Source organism: Podarcis raffonei, chromosome 7 (assembly GCF_027172205.1).
Source record: "Podarcis raffonei isolate rPodRaf1 chromosome 7, rPodRaf1.pri, whole genome shotgun sequence".
NCBI classification, from domain to species: domain Eukaryota; kingdom Metazoa; phylum Chordata; class Lepidosauria; order Squamata; family Lacertidae; genus Podarcis; species Podarcis raffonei.
Genome location: NC_070608.1, coordinates 25,331,226 through 25,358,090, shown reverse-complemented (window position 1 = coordinate 25,358,090; position 26,865 = coordinate 25,331,226). Strand labels below are relative to the sequence as shown.

The 26,865-nt window shown below is 45.2% G+C and overlaps 1 protein-coding gene across 2 annotated transcripts; it reads left to right on the top strand.

The window, feature by feature from the left end:
- The first annotated feature begins 3,430 nt into the window (after positions 1–3,430).
- NDUFAF6 (NADH:ubiquinone oxidoreductase complex assembly factor 6) lies at positions 3,431–26,149 on the top strand. Of its 2 annotated transcripts, XM_053395615.1 has the most exons (9): positions 3,431–3,615; positions 8,396–8,495; positions 8,941–9,063; positions 14,380–14,436; positions 15,403–15,505; positions 16,972–17,105; positions 20,447–20,548; positions 25,242–25,298; positions 26,005–26,149. In XM_053395615.1, exons 1-9 carry the CDS (start codon positions 3,602–3,604, stop codon positions 26,131–26,133), a joined length of 819 nt encoding a protein of 272 aa, XP_053251590.1. In that variant the 5' UTR covers positions 3,431–3,601; the 3' UTR covers positions 26,134–26,149. The 2 variants fall into 2 exon arrangements, with proteins under 2 accessions (XP_053251590.1, XP_053251591.1); XM_053395616.1 differs by lacking the exon at positions 3,431–3,615 and having other exon boundaries at positions 8,396–8,499.
- The last annotated feature ends 716 nt before the right edge of the window (positions 26,150–26,865 follow it).

Below are 26,865 nucleotides of genomic sequence, written 5' to 3'. Positions count from 1 at the left end.
TGGAGTCTTATTTTATATTCCTCAGATTTGCACAAAACCAGAAAACTGTACCATCAAAGTGCATGAAAAATTTCTGCACCAGTTATTGCAGCAATTAAAAAAAATCATGTGTGCTAAAAATTTACAATTGCTAGGAACATAGTTTTATATTCTTTTGATCCCTTAAATTTTCACAAAACCAGAAAAATGCACAATTTATTTTACAGTTGCCTGACTATGTGCTTTTGCACACTTCCTGGGTGGGTTTAAAAAACAAAAAACTCGAAGTATGCAAGCAGCTATCCACACACATACCCTGCCAGTAGTCATACAACATAACAAAATCAACAAATTAGAAGGCAGAGACAAACACAAAAGAGAAGTATGAGTTGCTCCTCATATATGGGTTCAAATAGGTGCAGGTGAGGACTAATCTGGTCTAATTCTGTGAAGGGTAAATGAATTAACAGCTCAACAATGCTTTAATGTGGACAAGCCCACACACAATCTCAGGTGGTACGGAGTTCATTTTAGGCGCCAGGAAAATATGTATTTATTGTTATCCCAGGCATTAATATCTTTTAAATATGTCATCCATGTCACCTGAGGCACTAGGCAGAATACTTCATTTTATTCTAGTCTCTGCAGAAGAAAGGCAATTTGGGCGTTTCTTAGCTTTTGCAGCTGGACTGAGTTTTTCAGGACTGGTTGCTAAGGTTTTCATTTGTGTCTGGCTACGTGGGATTTTATGGCCGGATTTTATTGTTATATTATTGCCAGGTTAGCTTTCATTGATTTATGGTTTTATGGAGATGTTGCATGGTTTGTTTTAATTTTGTCTGTTTTACTGTGTAGAATATTTTCCATGAGGCAACTTATAAGTTGAATACATAAAATAAAATGATGAAGCTTTAGGCTGGAAGAAGTGCTAGCGCAGTCTTCTCAAACCTGGGACCCTTCAGATGGTTTGGACTACAGCTCCACGAGGCCCAGCCAGCATGCTCAAAACATCTGGAGGGCACCAAGTTGGAGAAGGCTGTGCTAAGATATCTGAAAGGGGATGTTTGATTTGAGGTGTCTCAAGGCTTAAACTGAGGTGCACTTTATTTTTATGCATTAGCTTGGGGCCAACATACATTAAATCTAACATGAATCTTTCGACTGTGTTCTGATGGCAGGAATGAACGATTTGGTTGGGTTTGGTCCAAAATTTACTTTGGGCAGTAGTACGTAAATGTCATTCCCTTATCCATGCTGCTCATACACCTTTGCCTTGGCAAAACATGCAGTACAGCACACATGCCATCCATTGGAATAATTGTTTTCTGGAGCACTGCTGGGAAGTCTTATATCACCCCCTGTGATGTGTGTGGGCAGTTAATATGCTTAGAATAAACTGACAGGAACATTCTGTGACATGCAGGAAGCAGCAACTGATGACAAGAGGAATGTTATGCCACTATCATCATTTTACAGCCCTTCTCAATTTATTGAAATAAGGTGAATTTAGGAATAGTTTTACTTTAATATAAGGAAAAACAATTCAGTGTCCATCCTTTGTTTAATAGTGCAGCCCCTATGCATGTCTACACAGGAGTGGAGTATGTCCCATTGAATTCAGTGGAGCTAACCTCCAAAAGACATGCAAAGTATTGCAATGTCTGATGTGTGCATGTTAAATGTAACGTGGAAAATTTAGTATGGAACATGGAAAATAAGATCAGGAGTTCTTAGCAAGCACATTGGCAACTGGATACATTCGGAGATTAGCTAAATTCAGTAGGGAGTTGGGAGAATGCTAACATCTGATTCCACTGCGGATGAGTAGCTCCTGTGTCTGAGAAACTGGTCAGCTGCCAACCCTGGAAGGGGCAGGTGTGCAATCTAGGGGTGCTTCTGAATCCAGCTCTGTCACTGGAGGCTCAAATAATGCCTTTGACCAACTGTGGCTGGTTCGACAGCTTACAGCCATTCCTGGACCAGGAAAACCTTGCCACACTAGTTCATGCGTTGGTTACTGGATTACTGCAATGAGCTCTATGTGGGGCTTCCCTTGTACTTGATCCGGAAGCTGCAATTGGTACTGACTGCCACAGGACAACCGCTGACAGGAATGAGGCCTTGTCAGCGTATTAACACCCATGCTCAGAGATCTGCTCTGTTTGCCAGTTTGCTACTGGGCCAGGTTCAAGGTGTAACTATTAGTATATAAAGCTCTTAACAACTTGGGGCCAGTTTACCCATGCGATAACAATCCTATATGCAGCGATTGGCAGAACCGGCACTCCTACAGCTGCCACATAATACCCGTTCCGCATTTGTAAGAACTTGATCGTTTAATGCAGCTGTGACGCGGGATGCGGGACACCCGGTGGGAAGCAGGTGGCACTGTGGCCTAAACCACTGAGCCTCTTGGTCTTGCCGATCAGAAGGTCAGCGGTTCGAATCCCTGTGACGGGGTGAGCTCCTGTTGCTCTGCCCCAGCTCCTGCCAACATAGCAGTTCGAAAGCATGCCAGTGCAAGTAGATAAATAGGTACCACTCCGGTGGGAAGGTAAATGGCGTTTCCATGAGCTCAGGCTTCCGTCATGGTGTCCCACCGCACCAGAAGTGGTTTAGTCATGCTGGCCACGACCCGGAAAGCTGTCTGTGGACAAACACCGGCTCCCTCGGCCTGAAAGCAAGATGAGTGCCACACCCCATAGTCGCCTTTGACTGGACTTAACTATCCAGGGGTCCTTTACCTTTACCCTAATGCAGCTGTGCCTACACTTTGGAACTCCCTGCCTATTGAGATCAAACAGGAGTCTCTTCATTGTACTCTTTTAGGCACCTGCTAAAACATTCCTGTGTAGACAAGCCTACCCAGACCCTTAGAAAGTTGAGGTGATTTTAACCTGCTTTTGCATTTTAACTTCTGCATATTTTAAGTATAACTAAGTTTATCTCTATGGTATTGTTTTATCTTTTTGTAAACCACTTTGAGGCTGGTTTCTTTTTTTAACAGTCAAACGGCGCATAAATTTTATGAAATCAACAGAAATGTGACGCCAATCCTTTAGCAGCGCAATCCTATGTTTTGCATGTCTACTCAGAGGTAAGCCCACTGAGTTCAGCGCTCACAGGTGGGTAGCCTACGGCCGCCACTCTAGATGCATTTACCTGGAATAAGCCCCGTGGGCCGCAGCACGACAGGAATTAACCTTTGCGGACTCATGCACAAGAACGCACTGCAGCTTTTCACGAGGTGGACGCGGCGGTAGGACTCTGGCCCTTTAAGTACGTAAAGCAGCGAAGGGCGGGACTTAGTCTGGCGCTAACAGGAGGAGGGGCGGAACTGCCCAGCGGAGCGTCCGATTGGTCGGCGCGAGGAGTAGGCCCGGGACAATCCCTCTCTGATTGACAGGCGGGGCGGGGCCTGAGCAGAATGGCGGCGGCCGTGGCTGCAGTCGCGGCGGCGGCTCTGGGCCGAGGGCTGCGCCCGTCTCCCTCCGCCTGGCAGCTCCGAGGTCCGCTCGCAGGGCGCAGCCGGCTGCTCTGCCCCGCCGCCTGCGGAGGGGGCGCGCCGGCTGCGGCCGCTGCCTCTCACCAGTCGGGGGCAGGGGAAGGCGAGCGCTACTGCATGGAGCTGCTGCGGTGAGTCGCTGCAAAGAGCTTTCCCCCGCCCAGATTCCTCCTGTTCGCGGCTCGGATTTTTCGTTTCGGTTTATTTTTGAAACGCTGCGATGATATGTTGGTGCATGTATGCTGTTGGTGCATATGATATGTGCAGCGCATTCGGCGCTGTTCAGTGGCCCCCGAAAGGTTTTCGACCTTGGGCTGCGATCGTGTGAAAAGAGGGAGACCCGTGTAGATTCCCTCCTTGGGGGTCACCTCTAGTGGAGCACATGGTGTCTCCCCCTCCAACCCACCCCAATTTTATCCAGCCTGGTGCCTTCCAGATGTGCTGGCTGGGCCTGATGGGAGTTAATGTTTATATTCCATTTTTTTCTCTCCCAGGAGCGAAAGGTGGGGGAACATGGTTCTGTCCGCTTCTCCTTTAAGCTTCACAACGATTCTGAGAGCCAGTGACAGGCTCAAGGTCACCCAGCCAGCTTCATGGCAGAGGGGGGATTTGAACCCTGGGCTTTCCCTGGTCGTAGTCTGACACTCTAAGCATTAGGCCACACTGGCTGCCCGTCCAAGCTGTGTTAACCTTCCAGTTGGATTACTGCAATGAATGCACTTTATGCAGGCCTTTTTAGAAGCAGTCGAGAAACTGTAGCTGGTACAAAATGCTGTCTCTGCCCATGCAATGTGTTGGACAGCAAGATGGGGAATCATGTTATGCTCACCTTCAAAAGCAATGTGCTGGCTCTTAGTGAGCTGCTGGGCCCAGTTCAGGGTCAACATCTGGAGGGCACCAGGTTGGTGATGGCTGCCTTGGAACAACTTAGTGAGTTGGGTTAGCCTGGCAGCTGCTGCTGACTGGCCCAAGCTCACTTACTGAGCTCCATGGCTAAGTGGAGACCTGAAGCTGGGTTTCCCCTGTACTTGTATGACACCATAATCCTTACTCCAGAAGTCATTTAATAAAGTTTGTTGCTCTGTGAAGAGCCTTGTCAGAAGTTCTTTTCTCTCTGGTGGATCCTGCATCTGAACTAACCTACCAGACAGTGAGATTGATAGAGAAGGGGAGCATCTCAGTGATAGAGCCATCTGCCTTGCATGCAGAAGGTCCCGAATTCAATCCACAGCGTCTTCAGGTAGGGCTGCAAGACCCTGGAACAAAATCCTGACTCAGAAAGAAACAGCTTCCTATGTTCTTATGAACAAAGGCAGGCACAGCTTTTCTCTAGAATCAAAGTTTTCAAAACACGTACAGCAGAATGAGATTGCAAAAGGCTGGCTTGAGGCTGGCTGATTTAGGGTGAAGCAAGTTGCTACTTACGTAATTGATTGTTATAGTTCAGGGGTGTCAAACTCAAATTCATCGGGGGCCGCGTCAGCAGTTTGGTCACCCTCAAAGGGCCGGTTGTATCTGTAGGACTATGTGTCCACTCTTTATTATCATAAATTATTGTCACTGCATTCAATTATTACTGTTTTTTGTAATAATGTAAGTAATAACTAGCTCTGAAAGCAGAAACATAGTCAGAATAATGGCAAGTAGATATTCAAATGTACACGGCTGGCTATTGCGGATATTGCAAATTCCCACAGGTTCCTCTCCTTCTCCCTGGGAGCAAAACTCCAGAAACAATAAGTGAACTAGGCAAGAATTTGCTTCCTCTTCTTGCCCTCCCCCCACCCCCAAACCAGTCGCCTCAAGATCTCTCCTCCTCACTCTGCCTAACAGTAGGTTCGGCCCCAAACGCATCCTCGCCAGGCCCCTTTTCGCTCTTGTTTTTATTGCCAGGCTTCTGCACCTCGGGGCTTCCGAGGGAAGCAGCAGACACACAGCCTGCCCTTCTCCATGCCTGCTGCGGAACAGCTCGGCCTCTCGGACCAAAGCAGGAACACGGAAGCCGCCTAAGCCACGAGCAGCATCTGCTGCAACCCCTGGCAGGCGCTCCGAAGCCAATGCGCCGGCTGCTGCTGCCCGCCATTTCCTTGGAGGGAGATGGAGTGCGCGCCCAGCGACCCCTCTCCTCCTCCTCCTCCTTGCCGTCTGCTAGCTGGGCTGGCGGCTGGGAGGGAGCGGGGGAGGGGCCAGGGCGGGTGTGGGGAGGGGGCAGGGCTGCCTGCTGCAGTCACTCTGCTGCCACATCCCCCAGTCCCGGGAGGGAGAGGGAAAAAGAAGGTGCTGCTCCGGCGGAGGGATACAGCGTGCCATATAAAAAGCGCGCTGCGCAGCCTCACACCCACAGCATTTTTGGCGAAGCCTAACCGGAGCCCGGCTTCTTCTCACCCTGCCGCTCCCGTGCATTTGCTAGCTTCAGCGGCTGCGCCGGGGACTCGGTCAGGCCCGCGTCCCGGAGCTTGGCTGGCGAGCTTGTGTGGCTGATCTTCGCGTTGGAGGGGGGCGGGCGGGCTGCGGCGCAGCTGGATCGCCGACCCTCTTTGGGCACAGCTGGCCCGGATCGGTGGTCTCTCTCGCCTGCCTTCCCCCACCCCATTCACGGCTGCCTGCGCTGCGGGGTCTGCTCGGATGTCCTAAGAGGGAGGTAGCGAGGGAGCCCTGACTTGCGCTTTCGCTCCTGACCCTTGTTCCTTCTTGCCCAACCCAAATCTTCACCCTCCAACTCAGCTACCCACGCGCCCTCTTCCCAGCTCCAGGGTTCTCGCTTCCTCTCCGCAGCAAAAGGGAGGGGAATAAAAACCCGGGGCTGCGGCCGGTTCCTGTCTTTCAGAGAAGCCGCTTGCCTGGAACTAGAATATAAGTAGATATTCAAATGTACACGGGCCACATGACGAGGTCTGGCGGGCCGGATTCGGCCCGCGGGCCTTGTGTTTGACACTCTAAGCATTAGGCCACACTGGCTGCCCGTCCAAGCTGTGTTAACCTTCCAGTTGGATTACTGCAATGAATGCACTTTATGCAGGCCTTTTTAGAAGCAGTCGAGAAACTGTAGCTGGTACAAAATGCTGTCTCTGCCCATGCAATGTGTTGGACAGCAAGATGGGGAATCATGTTATGCTCACCTTCAAAAGCAATGTGCTGGCTCTTAGTGAGCTGCTGGGCCCAGTTCAGGGTCAACATCTGGAGGGCACCAGGTTGGTGATGGCTGCCTTGGAACAACTTAGTGAGTTGGGTTAGCCTGGCAGCTGCTGCTGACTGGCCCAAGCTCACTTACTGAGCTCCATGGCTAAGTGGAGACCTGAAGCTGGGTTTCCCCTGTACTTGTATGACACCATAATCCTTACTCCAGAAGTCATTTAATAAAGTTTGTTGCTCTGTGAAGAGCCTTGTCAGAAGTTCTTTTCTCTCTGGTGGATCCTGCATCTGAACTAACCTACCAGACAGTGAGATTGATAGAGAAGGGGAGCATCTCAGTGATAGAGCCATCTGCCTTGCATGCAGAAGGTCCCGAATTCAATCCACAGCGTCTTCAGGTAGGGCTGCAAGACCCTGGAACAAAATCCTGACTCAGAAAGAAACAGCTTCCTATGTTCTTATGAACAAAGGCAGGCACAGCTTTTCTCTAGAATCAAAGTTTTCAAAACACGTACAGCAGAATGAGATTGCAAAAGGCTGGCTTGAGGCTGGCTGATTTAGGGTGAAGCAAGTTGCTACTTACGTAATTGATTGTTATAGTAGTTTTACTCCCTGGGGGAGGTGTTTGTGGAATTTTCCAGCTTGGCTGCCAAAATTACTTGGGCAGCCTTGGATTATTCACCTTGACTTTGGGGTCTAGTGGCCGTGAGCCATTTTGCTGTTTTGTCTCATGTTGCGAAAGGCAGGTGGCTTCAGTGCTGAAGTGGTAGAATGAACTGCCATCACTCCATACTGCTGGTAGAGGAATTGTATATGACAGGCATGTCCAACTCCCAAGAGACTGTGATCTACTCCCAGTATAAAAAAACTGGCAGTGATCTACCCATTGGCATTGGAGGGAGGAGGAGTGTGCGTGGGGTGGGTGGGTGGATTGCCCAGAATTGCTTTTTTAAGGAGGGAAGTGCCCAGAGTTATTGAGCTTTTTTTGGGGGGGGGGAGGATTGCACAGAGTTTTTTTTAGCTCCCCCCCCCATAACTTTTTGTGCATGATAAGGATGCTGTGATCTACCGGTAGATCACAATCTGCTGGTTGGACATTCCTGGTATATGATCGCTGCTGCTGCTTTTTAGTGATGCTCTATAACTAGAAAACCAGTATTGCTAGTTCAGTGGTGCATGATACGCTTTCAAGTGATTCCCCAAACCATGATGGAAAAAATTATGGAGGTTTTCGGCAGCATTATATTGGAATAGGACAGCATAGAGATACCGTAAGAACAAAGAATTTCTGCTGGCCCCTGGACTGAACAGGAAGCCAGTCTAGGGATTGAAAGAGGAGCATATGCTTTTTGGGCAGAAGCTCCCAGGTCCAATTCCCAGCATCTCCAGGTAGGCTTGAAAGAGACTCATTGAAACTGTGGGATGCCACTGCCGGTCAGTGTAGACAATAATAAGTTAAATGGACCAATAGTCTCCTTTGGTATAAGACCACTTCCTGTATTCCCAAGGGTTGACTGAATGGTAGTGTTCTAGGCAGGAGCGGTCGGATGGGGAATATAACTGCAAACATCTCCATGGGTTCTAAGTTTAAACCACAATTTCTCCCACGTGGGGTTTGTTTGCTAATGTACGTATGTGTGGGTGGTCTTGACAGGAAGAGTGCTTGAAATTGCATCATGCATTCCCTGAACTGGGGACGGTTTGTATTTACTTCACTTTTGTTTAAATGAGCTTGTGACAGAACATAACGCTTGTATCTATTTTTGTTTTCCTCTCTAGGAAACGTGACTATGAAGGGTTCCTCTGTTCGTTACTGTTGCCTGCAGAGTGCCGTCGCTCTGCTTTTGCTCTGAGGGCCTTCAATGTAGAACTAGCCCAGGCAGGTATTAAATGATACATTAGTAAAATGTTGAATCCTTTTTTAAAAAAGTGACATTTAAATTTGCCTTTTTTCCAGTTCCATGTTACAATGATCTGTTCAGTGAACTTTCCATAATGTACCCCACATCTCTTTGAGTGGCTGCAGCAAGAGTAGCCTACATGATGTCACCCAGATGTTGTGGACCACAATTCCCATTGGCCATTCTGGCTGCGAGTCGGAGTTCACAACATCTGGACGGCACCATGTTGACTGTCCCTTTGTAATGTCTAAAATCTTTGTTTTGTGCAGTGCTGATAGCCAGCTTGATTGTGCGGTGAATAAATGTAGCAGGTGGCACTCAAGGAATTGGGTATATGCAAAGAAAGAAATGTTGGCTTGATTATTTTAAGATCAATAAATTGCAGCATTATTCACTACCAACATAACGTTGCTGCTGTTCCAGATTAAAGAATCCGTAACTCAGAAGACAATCGGTTTGATGAGAATACAGTTTTGGAGGCAGGCTGTGGAAGACATGTATCATGACAACCCACCACAACAACCAGTTGCTGTAGAGCTGTGGAAGGTAAGAAGTATATATTTGTACTACAATTCATGTGTGTTCGCCATTCTTTTCATTTCTCGGGACATGCTGTTGGCAAACCAGCCATTTTTGATGCACTTGGTCTAAGCAGTTTGAATTCAAGGTGATGCAGATGTTTTAAAGAGGAAATACAAGCACAGCTGCGGTTTGCCTCTGAATGGGAATTTTGGTATTTCCTTGCATTGGAAAGTCATGGGAAGATTAGGCCAGGCATTATAACTGACCTGTTAATTTCAGTATTCTTCAATCAGATACCCTGGGCCTGCTTTATTTCAAGCATCTAAATCAAGGGCAGTGAACCACTGGCCCACAAGCCATATCCAGGCCCACCAAGCTAATGGTGGCATTGGCAGCGCTGAATGAAGTCCCCCACCTCACCCCAACCTTCCGTCATTGAGAGCCCTGAGAAACAGCAAGGAATCATTTGCTGCAGGTTGGGGTGCAATTTCTTCTTTCTGGAGCCCTTCAATCTGCTCTCGATGGCAGCAGGTAGAGGAGAGGTGCTTTGTTCAGGGCCAGAATGGCAAATTGGGTCAGGGGCTGGTGGGTAATTCCATGGGGCTTAGCAGAATGGTTTAAAACCTTTCCACCCAGCCCAGGGCTGTGATGTGGAGTAAAATGCTACTACCACCATCACCCTACCCATTCATCTGCTGATCAATGAATTCTTTGTTTGGTGTGTGTCTGCTTTGATGTGTGTTTGCATGTGTGAGAGTGTGGTGTGGCCACACCTGCAGCTAGCATCTGCTCCAGAGGGGTTGCAATGGGACAGTGATGTTACCAGGCCAAAAAAAGTTAGATACCCCAAATTAGGAAATCTGCAGAGTGCTTCATCCGGTTTAAGCAAAGTAGATTAAAAGTTAAGCACCTCTCTACAAAATCACCTGCTGATCTTGAGGGGAAATAGCCAAGGAGACAATGGGAATGCATTGCTGTGCTCCATTCTGTTATGAATCAACTCAGGTAGGCACACTTCTGCTGATCTCTAGGTAAGGTAAAGGTACCCCTGCCCGTATGGGCCAGTTGTGTCCGACTCTGGGGTTGTGTGCTCATCTCGCTTAAGAGGCCGGGAGCCAGCGCTGTCCGAAGACACTTCCGGGTCACGTGGCCAGCGTGACGAAGCTGCTCTGGCGAGCCAGCACCAGCGCAGCACACGGAAACGCCGTTTACCTTCCCGCTATAAAGCGGTACCTATTTATCTACTTGCACTTGGGGGTGCTTTCGAACTGCTAGGTGGGCAGGAGCTGGGACCAAACGACGGGAGCTCACCCCGCCGCGGGGATTCGAACCGCCGACCATGCGATCGGCAAGTCTGAGGTTTTACCCACAGCGCCACCCGCGTCCCTCCTCTGCTGATCTCTAGGTGCTCGCAAATCCACTCATCAGTGGTGACTGTCACTGGTGAGCAGAATGCCCTTCCCAAAGGCTGGCTTAGTTTTCCCCTCAACGTGATTCCCAGAAATTTCAGAGGAACAGTAAAAAAACTGCCTTCTGCCAAGCCAGACCATTGTAACCATATGTAACACCATAGTGGCAGCAATTCATGAGGGTCTTCAAACAGAAATCTTTCCCAGTCCCACCTGGGGATGCCAGGAATTGAACTTGGGCCCTGATGCCTGTGGTTTGCCATAGAGCTATGGCTTTTGCAACCAAATTACAAAACACAGATGTGAATGCATTCCATTGAAATCAATGTGACCTCCACCTGGTGCATTTCAGGAGTAGCTTAAGGCTGTATTTCTAAGCATTCTTTATTGACAGTCACCCAGTTGTTGTTGTTTTTAAAAAAGATGAAACTTGCCTCCTAGTAAATTATTTCAGATGTCAATATACAGTGTTTTAAATCCAATGTTGTGCTAGAAAGCAATTACTATAAAAGCTGGCCATATTGCTTTTTAAATGTATGTAATGGTATTAAAGTCAAGAATAATAGAAGAATAATCAAAACTGTAAGAGTGATCAAATCTTCAGTGCAGAATGCTTTTATTGGCTCGATATTCAAGTTTCCATACTATTTTGCGGGTAAAGGCAGATGTGGTGTGAAAAAAGATGTTGTATTGTGTCCCTCAACTACAAGGTGAGCTTGGCTCCACAACTGGAATGGCATATATATATCTCAGCAAATCAGGCATTAGTCTTGGGTTTCCCACAATGCTCTCCCCACTAGGCTTCTGGCAGACTTCCTGTCTTTTAGTGTGAATGCTTGCCTGTCTGTCCATTAATCTTGATTTTATTTTTAAGTACACCCTTTTGTTTAAAGGCGTAAAGGGGTGCAAAGGGTCAGTTGTTCATATGAGGAGGGTTTGGCCAATCAGCAGAGTACTCTTGAAAAGTATAAAAGGGTTTCTTCCCTGCTTCTCAGCAAAGGTTGACCCTGGAGAGGAATGTGAATTAATTTTCAGAGAAGGCATTTCCAGAGCAACCACTCCCCCCCCACCTCTTATTTATCTATTTATTAAATTTATATATTGTCTGTCATCAAAAGATCTCAGGGCGGTTTGCAAGATAAAAACAAGGTAAAAGCACAAATAAATAGTCAAAACAGAAGCAACAGAACAGTAACCCCAAAGGCCTGGTTGAAGAGGGACACCCCCTCCCCAATTAAACCCCTTCCCTTTCTCCAAAGATCTCAGGTACATAAGTATCCCTTCCCTTTTATGCACACAAGAACCATATGAGGTAGTAGATGGGGCTGAGATACAGAAACTTATGGAATATGCAGAAATGGCAAAACTTATTGGAAGAATTAAGAAATCAAGAAAACAAACTTTTTATAAAAGACTGGAAATGGTTTATTGAATATTTACAGATAATTTTTCCAACAGATAAAAACACTGGCAGGATTACTGTTATAGCCGGCAGTTACATAAGCGTATATATTTAAAGAAGATAAATAAATGAGGAAGAAAAGTTAATTTGGATAGGCAGAAGATATTAAATAAATTTAAGGAACTGCAGAAATAGGGGGAAGGAAGGCAAGTTTTAAAATGTCAAAATGATTGTAAAATCAGTGAAATGTATATCTCTGAAAAATATAAATAATGTTTTGGGTTTTTTTGAAAAAATAGATTAGGCTGAGAGACGGTGAGTGGCTCAGGGTCATGGCTGAGTAGGGACGCAAACCTGGATCTTTCTTGTTCTAATCCAACACTCTAACCGCTATACCTGTCTGCTGCATGTGCCATGCAGTGTACACGTTTCAGCAGATGGCAGAATGCTTATTGTTCTCTCCAGTCCTTGGTGTCTCCCTCCAGGAAGGGACGTGAATAATTTTGCCAAGTTCCTTTTCAATGGCTTCCTCGTGAGCTTGGCTCTTGTTCCCTGATTCCCTTTCCAAGTCCAGTACAGCTTGTTTACTATACTTTTTTTTTTTTTTTGCCATGGACTTGTCCAGACTTGTTTTTCTGAGTGCCCCTTATAGATGAGTCATAACTTTATTCTTTTGTGAGTCAGAGAGTCTCTCAGAAGAGTGGTGTTATTCAAGCAATTAACATTTCTTCTGCTGCACAGATTGCGCACCATATTTTTGCTACTCGGCACGTGTTATTGATAAGAATTTTATTGTTTAGTCAAAGTATTTACTGTGCAGTGGGGCCAATTCTTCCTCCAAGCTGGTTGGCGTACCAGACTTCATACACTTCTAAATTGGGTGTAATTCGCGTTTTTCTGGCACATACATGATTTTTTAAAAATAAAAATAATCTATCTGCTTGCCAGTCTTTATTGTGTCATTCCCAGCATTTATTTTCAAGATTTATACTTAGCCTTTTGATCAAATCATCTCCAAGGCATCTTAAAGCAGATTATAATAATACAGCACACAGCAAATTAACTTGCCTTCTGGTGATGGGGTTGTAAAGAGAAAAGTGGAGGGGACAGGATACCCTTTCTGCAACTCCCTGGGGTTCCTGATTTTCATATGCAACTTGCAGTGAGCCCAAGATAAATGGTTTCTCTCCCTACCCCCAAGTCTGTTTTTTATTTATAAAAGTATCTACATCCCTCCTTTGGTGGGCATCGCTCATCCAAGGTGGCTTACAATATTAACTACAGAATAAAATAACATCCGTGGGTGATAACCCAGCTAAGCAGTTCTGCTAGTGCAAGCAGTTTTCTCTACGCAGCAGAGCTTCATCTCCCAGCACACCCACTGAATATGTTTTGGGGGTTCATCCAACCCTCCAGAGCAGATTTAGGGGATGCCACCCCAAAAAACTACACGGGACGCGGGTGGCGCTGTGGTCTAAACCACTGAGCCTAGGGCTTGCCGATCAGAAGGTCGGCGGTTCAAATCCCTGCAACGGGGTGAGCTCCTGTTGCTCGGTCCCAGCTCCTGCCTACCTAGCAGTTCAAAAGCACGTCAAAGTGCAAGTAGGTTAATAGGTACCGCTCCAGCAGGAAGGTAAACAGCGTTTCCGTGTGCTGCTCTGGTTTTGCCAGAAGCGGCTTAGTCATGCTGGCCACATGACCCGGAAAAACTGTCTGCGGACAAATGTCTGCTCCCTCGGCCAGTAAAGCGAGATGAGCGCCACAACCCCACAGTCGTTCGCAACTGGACTTAACTGTCAGGGATCCTTTACCTTTACCTTTTACCCCATAAAATTAAGCTCCAATGGCTGCAGTGTAAACAATGATTTTAAAATATCTTAAAATATAAGCCAGTTAAAACAAATAGAAACAACATAACATGACAGCAGTATCATGTTAGAGTCTATCTTCCTTCACAGAGGTGAACATGGATGCCCATAGCATGTGTCTTTTTAATGTCTTGGTTGGCATTCACCAGCAGTTTGTGGTGCAATAATCAATACTTCTGATATTTATCTCTTATTGCCATAATTGATAGTTGACTCAGCTGCTATCACTGATGAGCAAGAGAGTTGTCTCAGCCCATGCTTCCACTCTCCATTCTTTCTCTAAATTAGCTTGGATGTTAATGTTAAAATCCCAACTTAAACTACGGATCTGGCAGAAAACCTGATGAGTTCAAGATGTCCCTCTGGAGTAAATAGGATTATGGGGGAAGGTTTGGCTTTTCCCTCTTTTTTTAAAGAAACAGTCTTTTATTTAGTGGCTGATTTATATGATATGATGATGGAAAGGGAACTTTATATAAATCAATAGTAGCTTTAAGACACATGAGAACAAAACAACATGCAAATAAAATATGACCTTCTAATAAAAGCTGGTATTGTCAATATTGCTCTTCCCCCATGTGCTCTCTGTTTTGACCTAACTATATTCTGGTTTGGCTTTTCCTTGTTCTCAAATGATTACATTGTGTTCCATCATTTCCAGGCAATCAAGAGGCAAAAGTTAACCAAAAGGTGGCTTATGAAGATTATTGATGAAAGGGTAAGGTTTGTCCCCGTTTAAAATATTCATCCATGTGAGCTTTTCTTCTATTTGATTCTCTGCCCAGAAAGCCTGTGGGAAACAAAATACCCACCTCCATATAGGAATAAAGTTTTCATACAGGATTTTTCATTATACTATGAGCACATTTATACTTGAGTTACAGTCATTGTGTTGTATCCAGCGCTGCTTTTCCACGTGCAATGGAACATCCCTTTCCCACACCTCACACCCTCCAAATTTGCTCTGGAGCCGTGGTTCCCAATGTGAGGCACACGCCCTACAGGGGGGCAATTTGATTTTTAAGGGGGGCAATTTCAAAGCTTGTTTAGATCAAGTTAATGGCCTTTTAGGCTTCTTCCACGTGAATAGGAATTCACTTTTTGAATTATAAGAATTATATGTCACAGGGGGACAGGGGACACCAGGATTTTAGAGATGCTTAGGTGGCCAAAAAAAGGTTGGGAACCACTGCTCTAGAGGGTTGGGAGACCCACTGGAGCAGGTTTTGGTGGTGCATTGGGACAGGAAGGAGAAGTCCTGTTGTGCAATTGGAACTCTCTTAGGCAACATTGGATACAACCCATTATTCCCCCCTCCTCCAGAAGCCCTAAACTGCAGTGAGAGCTATGATTAGTTTCAAATTAAGCCAGCCTCAAACCATGGCTGTGTTCATACATAACAACAAGCCAAACTTCTTGGCGTATTGTGATGTTTATTGGGAATGAGCAGCATGCTGGTGCACACTGCCTGTTTGCTCCTGTTCTGCTTCTCTTCTGTAACGAACAGGATAAAACGAACCAGGAAGCCTTGACTTCCCATTTCGTCTGAAGCAGGGATTGTGGTTTATTGCTCTCTATTCACTATTTTTCCGTGATGAGAGTTTGCTTTGATACCAGCAATTCATTCAGTCAATTTAGCCCTGTCTTACGAAACAGGTTTTGCTTTCTGTGTTCAAACTCCTAGGAAAAGAATATGGATGATAGAGCCTATCGGGATATCGGTGAGCTTGAAGCATATGCTGAGAACACCCAAAGCGCTATCCTTTATCTGACGTTGGAAATGCTTGGTAAGCGCCTCTTTAGTTATCATGTCTGTCTGCCTTTTATCAATGGGTGCAGAATCCTGGGGACTGTAGCTTACAAGTCCCAGCACTCTAACAAACTACAGTTCCCAGCATTCTCTGGGGCAAGCCATGTGCTTTAGATATATGGTGTGGGTATAAGGCTTGTGAGGCATTTCAGCATTGTTTTAAAAATTGGCTTATATATAGACTTGGTGTTGACACTTGTAATTTCACACAGCACTATAATCACAACAGTTGCAGTTAGCATGAGAGAAATATGGTACAGCAAATTCAGCCTCCGCTTTTGGAGCCACCTCGCTCATAATTTTTCAGTTGTCTCGTAGGCACTCATATTTCTCATTGCTTACACAGAGAGCCTAATTCCTGCTGTTTTGCATAGAAGAAATGTAGCAAAGGGAGGGGTTGAGCTCTTGGTTTATGAGCCTACCATCGCCCTAGGCATTGCCCAGTACAGTGGTAAATCAAGCATTGGGATAAAACGTTTCGTCTTTACTGTCAGGTCTTAAGGGCAGTCTTTGGAGACTAGCTCTAGTATTTACTATCAATACAAAATGAGATTCTTTCTTTGTGTTGAAAATATTCTAATATTAATGCTGAAATGAGATTTGCCCATCTGGCTCAGTATTGTCTATTCCAGGGTTTCCCAAATTTGAGTCTCTGTTGTTGAACTACAACTCCCGTCATCCCTGGCTAGCTGGACCAGTGGTCAAGGATGATGGGAGGTGCCCCAACAACAGCTGGAGACCCAAGTTTCTGTTCTGATGGGCAGCAGCTCTCCAGGGCTTTAGGGAAAGGCATCTCCCATCATCTGCCACTTGATCTTTTTAGTCTGAGCTACCAGATATTAATCCTGGGACCTCCTGCATACAAAGCATGTGATCTGTCCCCAAGCCGTGCTACTTTGCCAGTAGTGGGATCGCATGCAACCTTGGTAAACACAATTTTCCAAACCTGCATTTGCTTAGATCTTGCAAACACGGGACAGGGTGCATCCTTTGTATGGCAGAATTGCTGGGTGAGGCAACAGCTGAAGATGGCTCCCCACTGAACTTCCTAACAAATGATCCCCAGCTCCCACTAAACAAACGTAGAGTGGGAAACCTTGTGTTTGCCCTATAACGTGCAGTTCTGTCCTCGGACAGCTACTGTTTTAACGTTGCTTGTGGCTTGAGTTGTGCTATGCAGCTAATCATGTGTACTTGGAAGTAAGTCCTCACTGGGTGCAGTGGAACATAGAATCACAGAATGGTAGAGTTTTAAGGGATCCTGGGTCATCTGGTCCAACCGCCTGCAATGCAGGAATCTCAACCTGTGGTCTCCCATCCTGGTTGAAACCATATTGGACCCTGCTTAGCTTTGCAAATGGGCTGAACGTGCATGCCTTCCAGTAACTCTGCTCAGGATTTCATTCACAGGGTGGTTTTGATCTTCTGTTTCTGCAAGGACAGGTGTGAAGGACCTCCATGCCGACCACGCTGCCAGTCACATCGGGAAAGCGCAAGGCATTGTAACCTGCTTAAGAGCCACTCCCTTCCATGCTAGCAGAGGGAAGGTGTTTCTGCCCATGGACATATGTATGCTGGTAAGGCGATACAGCTGGGATCCAAACTCATAGCAGTAATCACAAATGCATTTTTTCCTCCAGACTCCTTAACAGCAGGGCTTGTTGAATTTTTCAACTTTCACATTCCAACAATGAGAGGTGCTAAAAAGTTTGTAACATCACTTGGGAATCCAAAATATATTTTGGTTAAAGGTAAAGGGACCCCTGACTGTTAGGTCCAGTTGCGGACGACTCTGGGGTTGCGGTGCTCATCTCGCTCTATAGGCCAAGGGAGCCAGCGTTTGTCCACAGACAGCTTACAGGTCATGTGGCCAGCATGACTAAGCCGCTTCTGGCGAACCAGAGCAGTGCATGGAAATGCCGTTTACCTTCCCGCCAGAGTGGTACCTATTTATCTACTTGCACTTTTGGTTACATTAATATAATTTAGTTTTGCTTGGTAAATAAAATGCACATAAAATTGCATAAAAAATCATTAAAAATGATTGCCAAGTACTTGCAGTTATAGTAGTAGTAGTAGTAGTAGTAATAATAATAATAAGAAATTTTATTTATACCCCGCCCTCCCCGGCCAAGACCAGGCTCAGGGTGGCTAACATCAGGTATAAAAACAATTGATTAAAATACAACTTAAAAACAGGATTAAATACAACTTAAAATGCAGCCTCATTTCAGTGGAAGTATAGATTAATATTATTTTTTATTTCTATATTATACATATTTTATATTACCTGACACTTTCAGAAGATAAAATTAAAATTCTTTGGCTTTCCGAGAGCAGTTTATTTGCTTCTTAATCAAACATAGACTTAGCACACTAAAAGTTGTCCAGTCACAAAGATAATAGAAGATTTGAATTCCCCACACCCAAAAGCATATTTTTAAGACCCCTCACTGAAGAAATTTGCAAAAATTAAGTTTCACCCTTAAGATGACATGTGCTACTGTAACAGCATCTGTATTTGATCAGGGCATTGATGCAAAATTTGATGGCTTATTAGCATGCATTTCCATTATCATACATTCCAGTATCGTTCCTTTCTTGAAAGGGCTTCTCTCAGTCACGTGGCTCGACTCTGTTCTGATAATGAGCAGGAAATAACTGAAAGGCTTTTTACCTAATCTTTGGAACAAAGTGCTTCTTGATGATACATTGCTGATTCCTGTGGAGTGCAATGTTACCTGTTGAGAGGGATGGGGTGAGCTCCTGTTGCTCAGTCCCTGCTCCTGTCCACCTAGCAGTTTGAAAGCACGTCAAAGTGCAAGTAGATAAATAGGTACCGCTCCGGCGGGAAGGTAAACGGCGTTTCCGTATGCCTCTCTGGTTTGCCAGAAGCAGCGTAGTCATGCTGGCCACATGACCCAGAAGCTGTATGCCAGCTCCCTCAGCCAATAAAGCGAGATGAGCGCCACAACCCCAGAGTCGGTCACGACTGGACCTAATGGTCAGGGGTCCCTTTACCTTTACCTACGTACCTACTCTTGAGGAGCTTACAACCTAAAATTTGACACAGGAAAACTACAGAGGAAGGGAAAGCAGGGGGAAACAGGGTGGCAAGATGTGACAGTTTCAGTTAAACATGTGGTTTGGCTTTGTCACAGCCTAGTAAAATGATGTGTACTGTAGCACCATTCACATAACAAAAAACTATCTTGGAGATATTGACATTTTCAAAAGTGAGGGTCTGTGGCTTGGCCTTTGAAAAACAGAGGGAGTCCACAGCAATGGGGAACCACTGGCCTAGTACAATAAAGAGCCCACAGTTGCCTCCAGTTCCCACCCCCTAGTTTGCTTTAAGGCCATGGAGGAAGGGGAGCTGCTGTCTCTGCAGTCCAGCCAGGAATGTGGGCTGGTAGCCTCTTAGTAGGCCAGTTTTCAAAGCCACTTGTACCCAAAGGGCTGGTGGAAGAGAGATGGATCACGCACCCTACCCTGCCAGTTTCCATGCTGGCTGTGCAGGAGGGATAGAATGGTCTGTCCCTTCTCTGTCAACCCACTCACTTGCCTGAATGGAATTCCTTAGTTTCCTGCAGCAGCCAGGTGCGCTTTGTTAAATACACAACTGGCCTCCGTCACAGTGTGACCTTGGGTAACAGGAAGCCTCTGTTGTAACTTACACTCGAGGGTGGGGAAGTTTGGCTTGTTTCTTGGAGTGACTGGCACACGTTTATTATTATTAATAATTCAATTTATATCCCACCCTTCTGCCCAAACACACCACTGAAACAGTACCATTAAAAACGTTCCAAGAACAGTTTTAAAACAATCACATTCTCTCAGCCAGTGGCTGTCTGGAACCATGCCTTTCAGCCATCAGATACCTGAGTAAATGAATATGTTTTTAAATTCCCCCTGAAAGTCAATAACGGGTAAGACAGATGGGCCTCACCAGGGTAGGGCAATGCCGCAAGTGAGGAACCACTACAGTGGTACCTTGGGTTACAGATGCTTCAGGTTACAGATTCTTCAGGTTACAGACTCCGCTAACCCAGAAATAGTACCTCGGATTAAGAACTTTGCTTCAGGATGAGAACAGAAATCGCGCAGCAGTGGTGTGGTGGCAGCAGGAGGCCCCATTAGCTAAAGTGGTACCTCAGGTTAAGAACAGTTTCAGATTAAGAACGGACCTCCAGAACGAATTAAGTTCTTAACCCGAGGTACCACTGTACTGAGAAATTCCTGTCATGGGACAGCACCAGCAAGGCAACCCCAGAAGGCCTCACCTGTTGATCCAAGATGGCTAATACTGGGGAAGGCACTCTGTTAGATACTCTGTTCCCAAGCTGTTTAGGGCGTTATATGTTAGCACTAATGCTTTGAATTGGGCCCACTAGGCCAGGGGTGTCCAACCGGTCAACCGCGATCAACTGGTCAATCCCCAGGAGGTTTGAATTGATCGTGGTCGATCGCGGGCTCTTTTTCCTTTGCGGGGGAAAAAGAGGATCCGGCCCTGCCCTCTCACCCTGTCCTCGATTCACACATGATCCCTAGAACGGAAGACAGAGTTTTTGCTGGGAGGCTGTTTGTTTCCTGATCGATATTTTGGTGAGCGACTTTTCCCTTTTCCCCCTAAAGAAAGCTCAACATTTTAGACCTGCCCTTCTAAAAAAGGTCAACTGTTTTTGCCTGACCAGAAGCAGGTAGAATGATATTTCTGTACAGGGTATGTAAAGCCTGAGGATGTTTCATGAGGGAGGAAGAGTATGGGAACATGTGCTGACATGATGCGATTTAAAGTGCCAAATTAAAAATGATAATTGTGCTGCAATTGTGTAGGCAGGCCATTCCTAATTTATTTACCAGAAATGTTTTCAACTTGTCATGTTTTCTTCTCCTCACCCCCTTCCTGGTGTATTAGCATGGTGTTTCGCAAGAGGATTTCATCAGACGTAATCAGGAGAAGAAAATGAGGGATGTAATATATGACATTGCCAGTCAGGCACATGTACATCTGGAGCACGTGAGTTTCTGCCCTTTTCCCTGATATCTCTGTAAGAATATTATTGTAAATAATGACTGTGCGAAACAATTCCTCCCTTTAGACTTTCGTAGCATCCAGCATTTTGATGGTAGACTGTATAGCCTTTGGTTGTTGGTGGCTTTGAGCCGATGGATCCCACCCTGTTTGCCTAGGATGAGGCTGAAAAATGAGCTTTGAATGTGATCAGAAGTCTTATATGAATATTTTATGATATTCTATATTTTATGATAGGGTGCCATGGAAATATTTTCATAAATAAATGTTCATGCTTTTAAAAAAGTCCGGTGGAATCCACACACATATAAAAACGCTGTGGAAAACTGCTTTTTTCATTGAATTTGGCGTAGCTCACTGTCGCCATCTAGGGTCACATTTGTATATAGCACTTTACGGCGCATTTAAAGCGTTTTATTTGCAGCCATATAGCAGAGTCCCAGTGTTTAAGTGAGCCGCTTCCATTTGAAGAAAAATCAGCCTTCGAGCCCCAATTCAGAGTATTCAAGTAACCTGGGGGAAATAGTCCCCTCTCTGACTGCTATTTGTTCCCAGAGGTGCTGTTTTGCTGGAAACAACCCCTTTAGGGGCAAATAGCAGTTGGGTTGGGGGGGGGTCAATAAATTTTTGATGCATGGCTTTGTTCCAGATCAGGGCCCCCATGGATGCTTTCCCTTCAAAATTATAAATGCCCAGTATAATTACATGTTTTTAAAAGCATGAGCAACACGGCCTGTAACTTGGCCCCTGCAAAAGTGACATCTGCTCAGATACTTTTCCCGGGGATGCCTCCGAAAACCTGCTTCTGCTAGCAGCTGGTGCTGTCTTGCAGTTCAGCCCAGGTGGTATCCCTGATTAGTGCTGTCACTTTCAGGTTTTGCAAAGCCAATGGAAAGAGGCATGGGCTTTCTCATGCCCCTCTTGGTGCCTGCGCTGTCATTCACACCCGATATAACGAGTGGCAAACTGAGCGAGACAAAACACAGCAAAAGGGAAGGAGCTGTAACTGGCGCGGGCAGCATAGCCCAAACCACAAGGCCCATTTCTTTTTGTTCTGCAGTCTCTGCTTGTCCTGTTTGACAGTAATGCGATGCGCTGTGGACAGGGCCTTTTGTTGAAGAATCAGCTGGCACTTTTGTTGGATGCCCCCGTCTCCACTTGCAAGCTGCTCTGCTGCCGATTCCGCAGTTGGACGAAGGCTCCTTTCTCAGCAAACCATTAAATAAATTGGCATCCTCTCTTGTCCCAGCCCTGTTCCCCACCCACCAACACAGACAAAGGCAATAGCTAGGTATAATCCATAATACATAAAGGATATGTATTAATTCTGTTTAGAATGGATGAAAAAAATGATTTACAGTGAGTGCGCTTTGAAGGGTCAGTTCATGTTTTTGGTAATACAGGCAAGATTGGACTGTATTTTCAGTCAATATACTGAGCTGTAACCGGATTGAAATTATTGACTGTTGTAAATGCAAATTAAACTAAATTGATGAGTGCCTGCAAAGCTTGATGAAAGTTGCTTTTCTAGTGAATCTTCATTTATGGCCAGCAGAGGGCAAAATGAACCTTCTGTCTAAGATGATTCGGATTTTCTTTCAGTTTGATGTCCTCAGAATTGCAGACTTAACCCTGGGAAATGTTGTAACTCCTGCTAGCATCCTGATTTAGTTCTGTGTGTCTCTTGATTAACATCCATCTATGTTTGCAAAGTGAAATAATGTGCTCTCTGCCAGACCTTCAATTAACTACCATACTTTTCTGTGTATAACATGCCCCCATGTATAAAACACCCCCTATTTCTGGGGACTCAAAATTAAGAAAATCATTGTTGAGCTTTTTTGGGGAGGATTGCCCACTCGCACACATCAACAAAGCAACCTATCCTCTGTCCCAACGCGGAAAAAAGCAGCAAAAGGCTCACTCATTTGACACAGCAACAGCCAATCAACAACCACCCTTGCAGCAGCCACCAATAACAATCTCCAACTCGCAGCAGCAGCCAATCACACGGCCCCACAATGCACTACCCATGTATAAGACAACCCCTAATTTTGAACATGTTTTTTGATTAAAAAAACATAGTCTTATACACGGAAAAGTATGGTATTAATTTCATTTGATCTCTTTACACTGGTTTTTGCTCCAAAAAAAAAAAAAAAAAAAAAAAAGAAGGGGGGGGAGAGGCCAAAGCAGTTAACAATATTTTACCCCAAACAAATATAACAATATTGGAAATGGCAAATTGACTAGGGATGCTTGAGCAGTTTGGTTTCTGTGAATTCCTTGGAGCTCGGACGTAGTCTTTTTGATGGTGCTTTATCAGTGACAGTAATGACTGGCCATCTTTTAGCTTTGACGTGCTAAATATTTCTGTTGTTGGAGAACTTGGCCTACAAAGGGATTCTTAGAAACCAAGCAAGTCATTCTTATTTGATACCAAGATTTTGTTTAAGTTATTGGTGGAAACACATATACCGTATTTTTTTGCTCTATAAGACGCACCAGACCACAAGACGCACCTAGTTTTTGGAGGAGGAAAACAAGGGGGGGAAAATATTCTGAATCCCAGAAGCCAGAACAGCAAGAGGGGTTGCTGTGCAGTGAAAGCAGCAATCCCTCTTGCTGTTCTGGCTTCTGGGATAGCTACGCAGCCTGCATTCGCTCTATAAGATGCACACACATTTCCCCTTACTTTTTAGGAGGGAAAAAGTGAGTCTTATAGAGCAAAAAATACGGTATATTTAACTGCATTTGCAATCCAAATGACGCTGAAATATTTACTTCAGCCATGCAAATAATCTGTGGAGTCCATTGCTCTGCCAGTTGTTTCCCACTCTTTCTTGTTGTTTGTTGCATATCTTGTTGCCTGTTGCATATCCTTCCTGCCCACACACCACAACCTAGTCATTAATGCTTCTTCAGCTGCCTGGACAGCTGAAATAGTCTTCTTCTGTGTTCCAGCACAGAAATAGCAATGCAGTGCTGTGAAGCCTCTGTATGCTCTCCCGTCCAGCATCCATTGGCGCATGGGAGAGAGCATGCAGTATTATGGCTATGCTCTTTTGCCCTGACATTTGGCTGCTTCTGTCAGTCTTGCAAGATGGGCACTTAAGGAGAAAATACAGTGCTCTTTTCAGCTTGGCCTAGTGGGTGTGTTGGAGTTTGGTTACTTACCTGAGCCACTGTTGTTGTTGTTTAGTCGTTTAGTCGTGTCCGACTCTTCGTGACCCCATGGACCAGAGCATGCCAGGCACTCCTGTCTTCCACTGCCTCCCGCAGTTTGGTCAGACTCATGTTTGTAGCTTCGAGAACACTGTCCAACCATCTCATCCTCTGTCGTCCCCTTCTCCTTGTGCCCTCCATCTTTCCCAACATCAGGGTCTTTTTCAGGGAGTCTTCTCTTCTCATGAGGTGGCCAAAGTATTAGAGCATCAGCTTCAGGATCTGTCCTTCCAGTGAGGACTCAGGGCTGATTTCCTTAAGAATGGATAGGTTTGATCTTCTTGCAGTCCATGGGACTCTCAAGAGTCTCCTTCAGCACCATAATTCACTGCCACTGAGTCGGGCGCAAATGGCACCTCTGTCTTATTGTGTTACTTAATGTGCTTGTCTTACACCTGGGTTGCAGCTGATGTGTGGAACATATTCTTGTTTTGGTTGTAAACCTTCAAGGCAACTCCAAATCAAGCAAAAGTGTTTGGTGGTTGGTCCTCAGTTAGAGCTTGAGAGTAGTGCAATTCTTGGTCATGTTTTTTGTGATGACCAATGCATTAATACAGAATAAAACTTCCTTTTACATCCAGCAACACAGTTAAGAGTGTGAGTCAACAACTTTGATCATGCATGGATCAGACATTGGTCTATTTCATTGTTCAAAGCTTGGATTGTCACCACAGCACTAATAGAAATAAACTGTTGTTGATGTTGTTGTTGTTAGATGAGCGGGATGTAGCTCAGAGCATCTGCTTTGCATACAGGAGGTCCCAGGTTCAGTTCCTGGTATTGTCAGCTACTGCTGTGAAGGACTCCTGCCTGAAATAAAAAAAAAAAATTATTTATATGCTGCCCATCTGACTGGGTTGCCTTAGCCATTCTGGGCAGCTTTCCACAAAAATTAAAAATACATTAAAAACTTCCCTTTACAGGGCTGCCTTCTGATGTCTTCTAAAAGTCATATTGTTGTTTATCTGACATCTGATGGGAGTGTGTTCCACAGGGCAGGCGCCACTACCAAGAAGGCCCTCTGCTTGGTTCCCTGTAACCTCACCTCTCGCAGTGAGGGAGCCATCAGAAGGCCCTCAGAGCTGGACCTCAGTGTCTGGGCTGAAAGCCTGGAGAACTGCTGTCAGTCAGTGTAAACAATACTGAGCTCAATGTTCTAATGGTGTGCGACGACTTCCTGTGTTTCTATAGTGATGGCATAGTCCAGAGAAGAGGGAAAATCTACAGGATCATGTTTCTGGCAGTCAAAAGGTTACAGAGAGTGTAAAGAAGCACAGTTAGATTTTGCAGGGACTGTGGCGTGTTTTCCCAGGTCTGCTGTTACATTTTGATGTACATGATAAACCTGATTGTGCATGGCATGACAGTGCCCAGTTCATGAAAAATATTGCGGTATGCTCAGTATTTTAAATTGCCTCTTAAAATCTAACGTGCTTTTTCTGTCTCTCTGCAGGCTAGGTCCTTCAGGAAGAAAGTTCCTGTTAAAGCATTTCCTGCCTTTCTCTATACCGTAAGTGGGGCTACTGCATTTTTACCCCCTTGAAAATAGCTTGGATCAGCAATGGGCAATATGGATCTCTCCCTGAATACTTCAAGAAAGGTTGGGGTGCTGCTTGTAATCTGGGTGGCTCTGTTCCCTCCCAAGTGTGCCAAAGGCCTTCTTTGAAATTTAGAGCTCCTGTTTCTTAGATGCACATATAGGAGTTTGATGTGTTCTGCAGTGCTGCTTCTGATAGCGTCATTCTCTCCATAGCCAATGTTCGGGCTGTGGGTGCTGTTGGTTTTGTAACAAGAATGGCACCACTTTTGCACAAGAGGGAGGAAACCACAGGCTTTGAGTATCCCAGGGTTTGCAAAAGTACAAAATCTCTTGGGGGTGTGAGGAAGCTAAAGAGGGTGGAAGGGAGACAAAAAAATCCCCATGAAGACTGAGCATACTCAGTGGATTCCCAGCACAACATGGGGGGGGGGAGGACAGAAAACCAGGAGGGGGGTGGGGTGGAAGAAAAGTATTGAATATCTTGATCAGGCACACACTACATTGCCAAAATTTTGTTGCAGGCTTGACTTTTGACATCTTAACTTTCATCAGTGTGGTATTTTTATTTGGTACTGATCACTATAAATGGATGTTTCATCCGTTGCTGCTGTAATCTCTTGTCCTTTCACTTTAGTAATAATAATAATAATAATAATAATATCCCTTTCTTTTCCAGGCTGCTCTTGAGGATTATTTGAATAAAATACAGAAAGTTGACTTTGATATATTTCATCCAAGTTTGCACAGGAAGAGCACTTTACTACCTTTGCATTTGTATATTAGATCCTGGAAAAAAACATATTAAAGTGTATTCACCATGAGATCCGAGTCTTTCTGGTTATTGTTGGCTGAGTTTTAGCCTCACTCACCTTGCAGGTTGCTCTAAGTGACATACATAATGGTTTTTCACCCTCTTCTCCTTCCCTGCCCACTGTTAACGCTCACAACAACCATGTTAGGAGAGTTAGACTGATCTAGTATCACAGAGTAAACTTATTGGCTAAACCAGGATTTGAACCCAGGTCTCCCCACTGATGTCCACCACTACACCACACTGGCTGGGCTTCTAGGTTAGACTGATCGCTGGCAGGGGAGCCAATTCCTAGGGCTCTTTTCCCTGGCATATGTGCTGCTTATGTTGAACACCCTGGCTAGCTATTTGTTTATTTAAACCGTGTCTTGCCTTTCCTTTTGTGGCTAGCAACAGATAAAAACAAAATCCCAAAAATGACTAAAACCAAGATTTGAAAAAAAGAGACAACTTCTGGAGAAGCTGCCAAAATGTTGGGATGTACCACTTATGTGCATTGGACCTCTTCTGAGGTAGCTTCTTTCACAAACAGGGCATTTGGAAGTAATGCAAAACGTTCCAATCAGACAGTGGATAAAAGTCCCCCAAATGGGATTGCTAAATTCATTTAACAGTGAAAACAAATATCTTAAAAGTAAACCCTTAATTGAGCAGTTGCTGATGGCTGTGCAACCATCTGTCAGAAGGTTGTTAAAAAGGAGGACAAGAGGGGAGCCTTCTCAGACA

What these genes read in the sequence shown, in the direction of transcription:
- NDUFAF6 (XM_053395615.1), top strand. An exon ending in TCAATGTAGAACTAGCCCAG is followed by an intron (nt 8,496 to 8,940) that starts GCAGGTATTAAA and finishes CTGCTGTTCCAG; the next exon opens with ATTAAAGAATCCGTAACTCA. An exon ending in TTCCTGCCTTTCTCTATACC is followed by an intron (nt 25,299 to 26,004) that starts GTAAGTGGGGCT and finishes TTTCTTTTCCAG; the next exon opens with GCTGCTCTTGAGGATTATTT.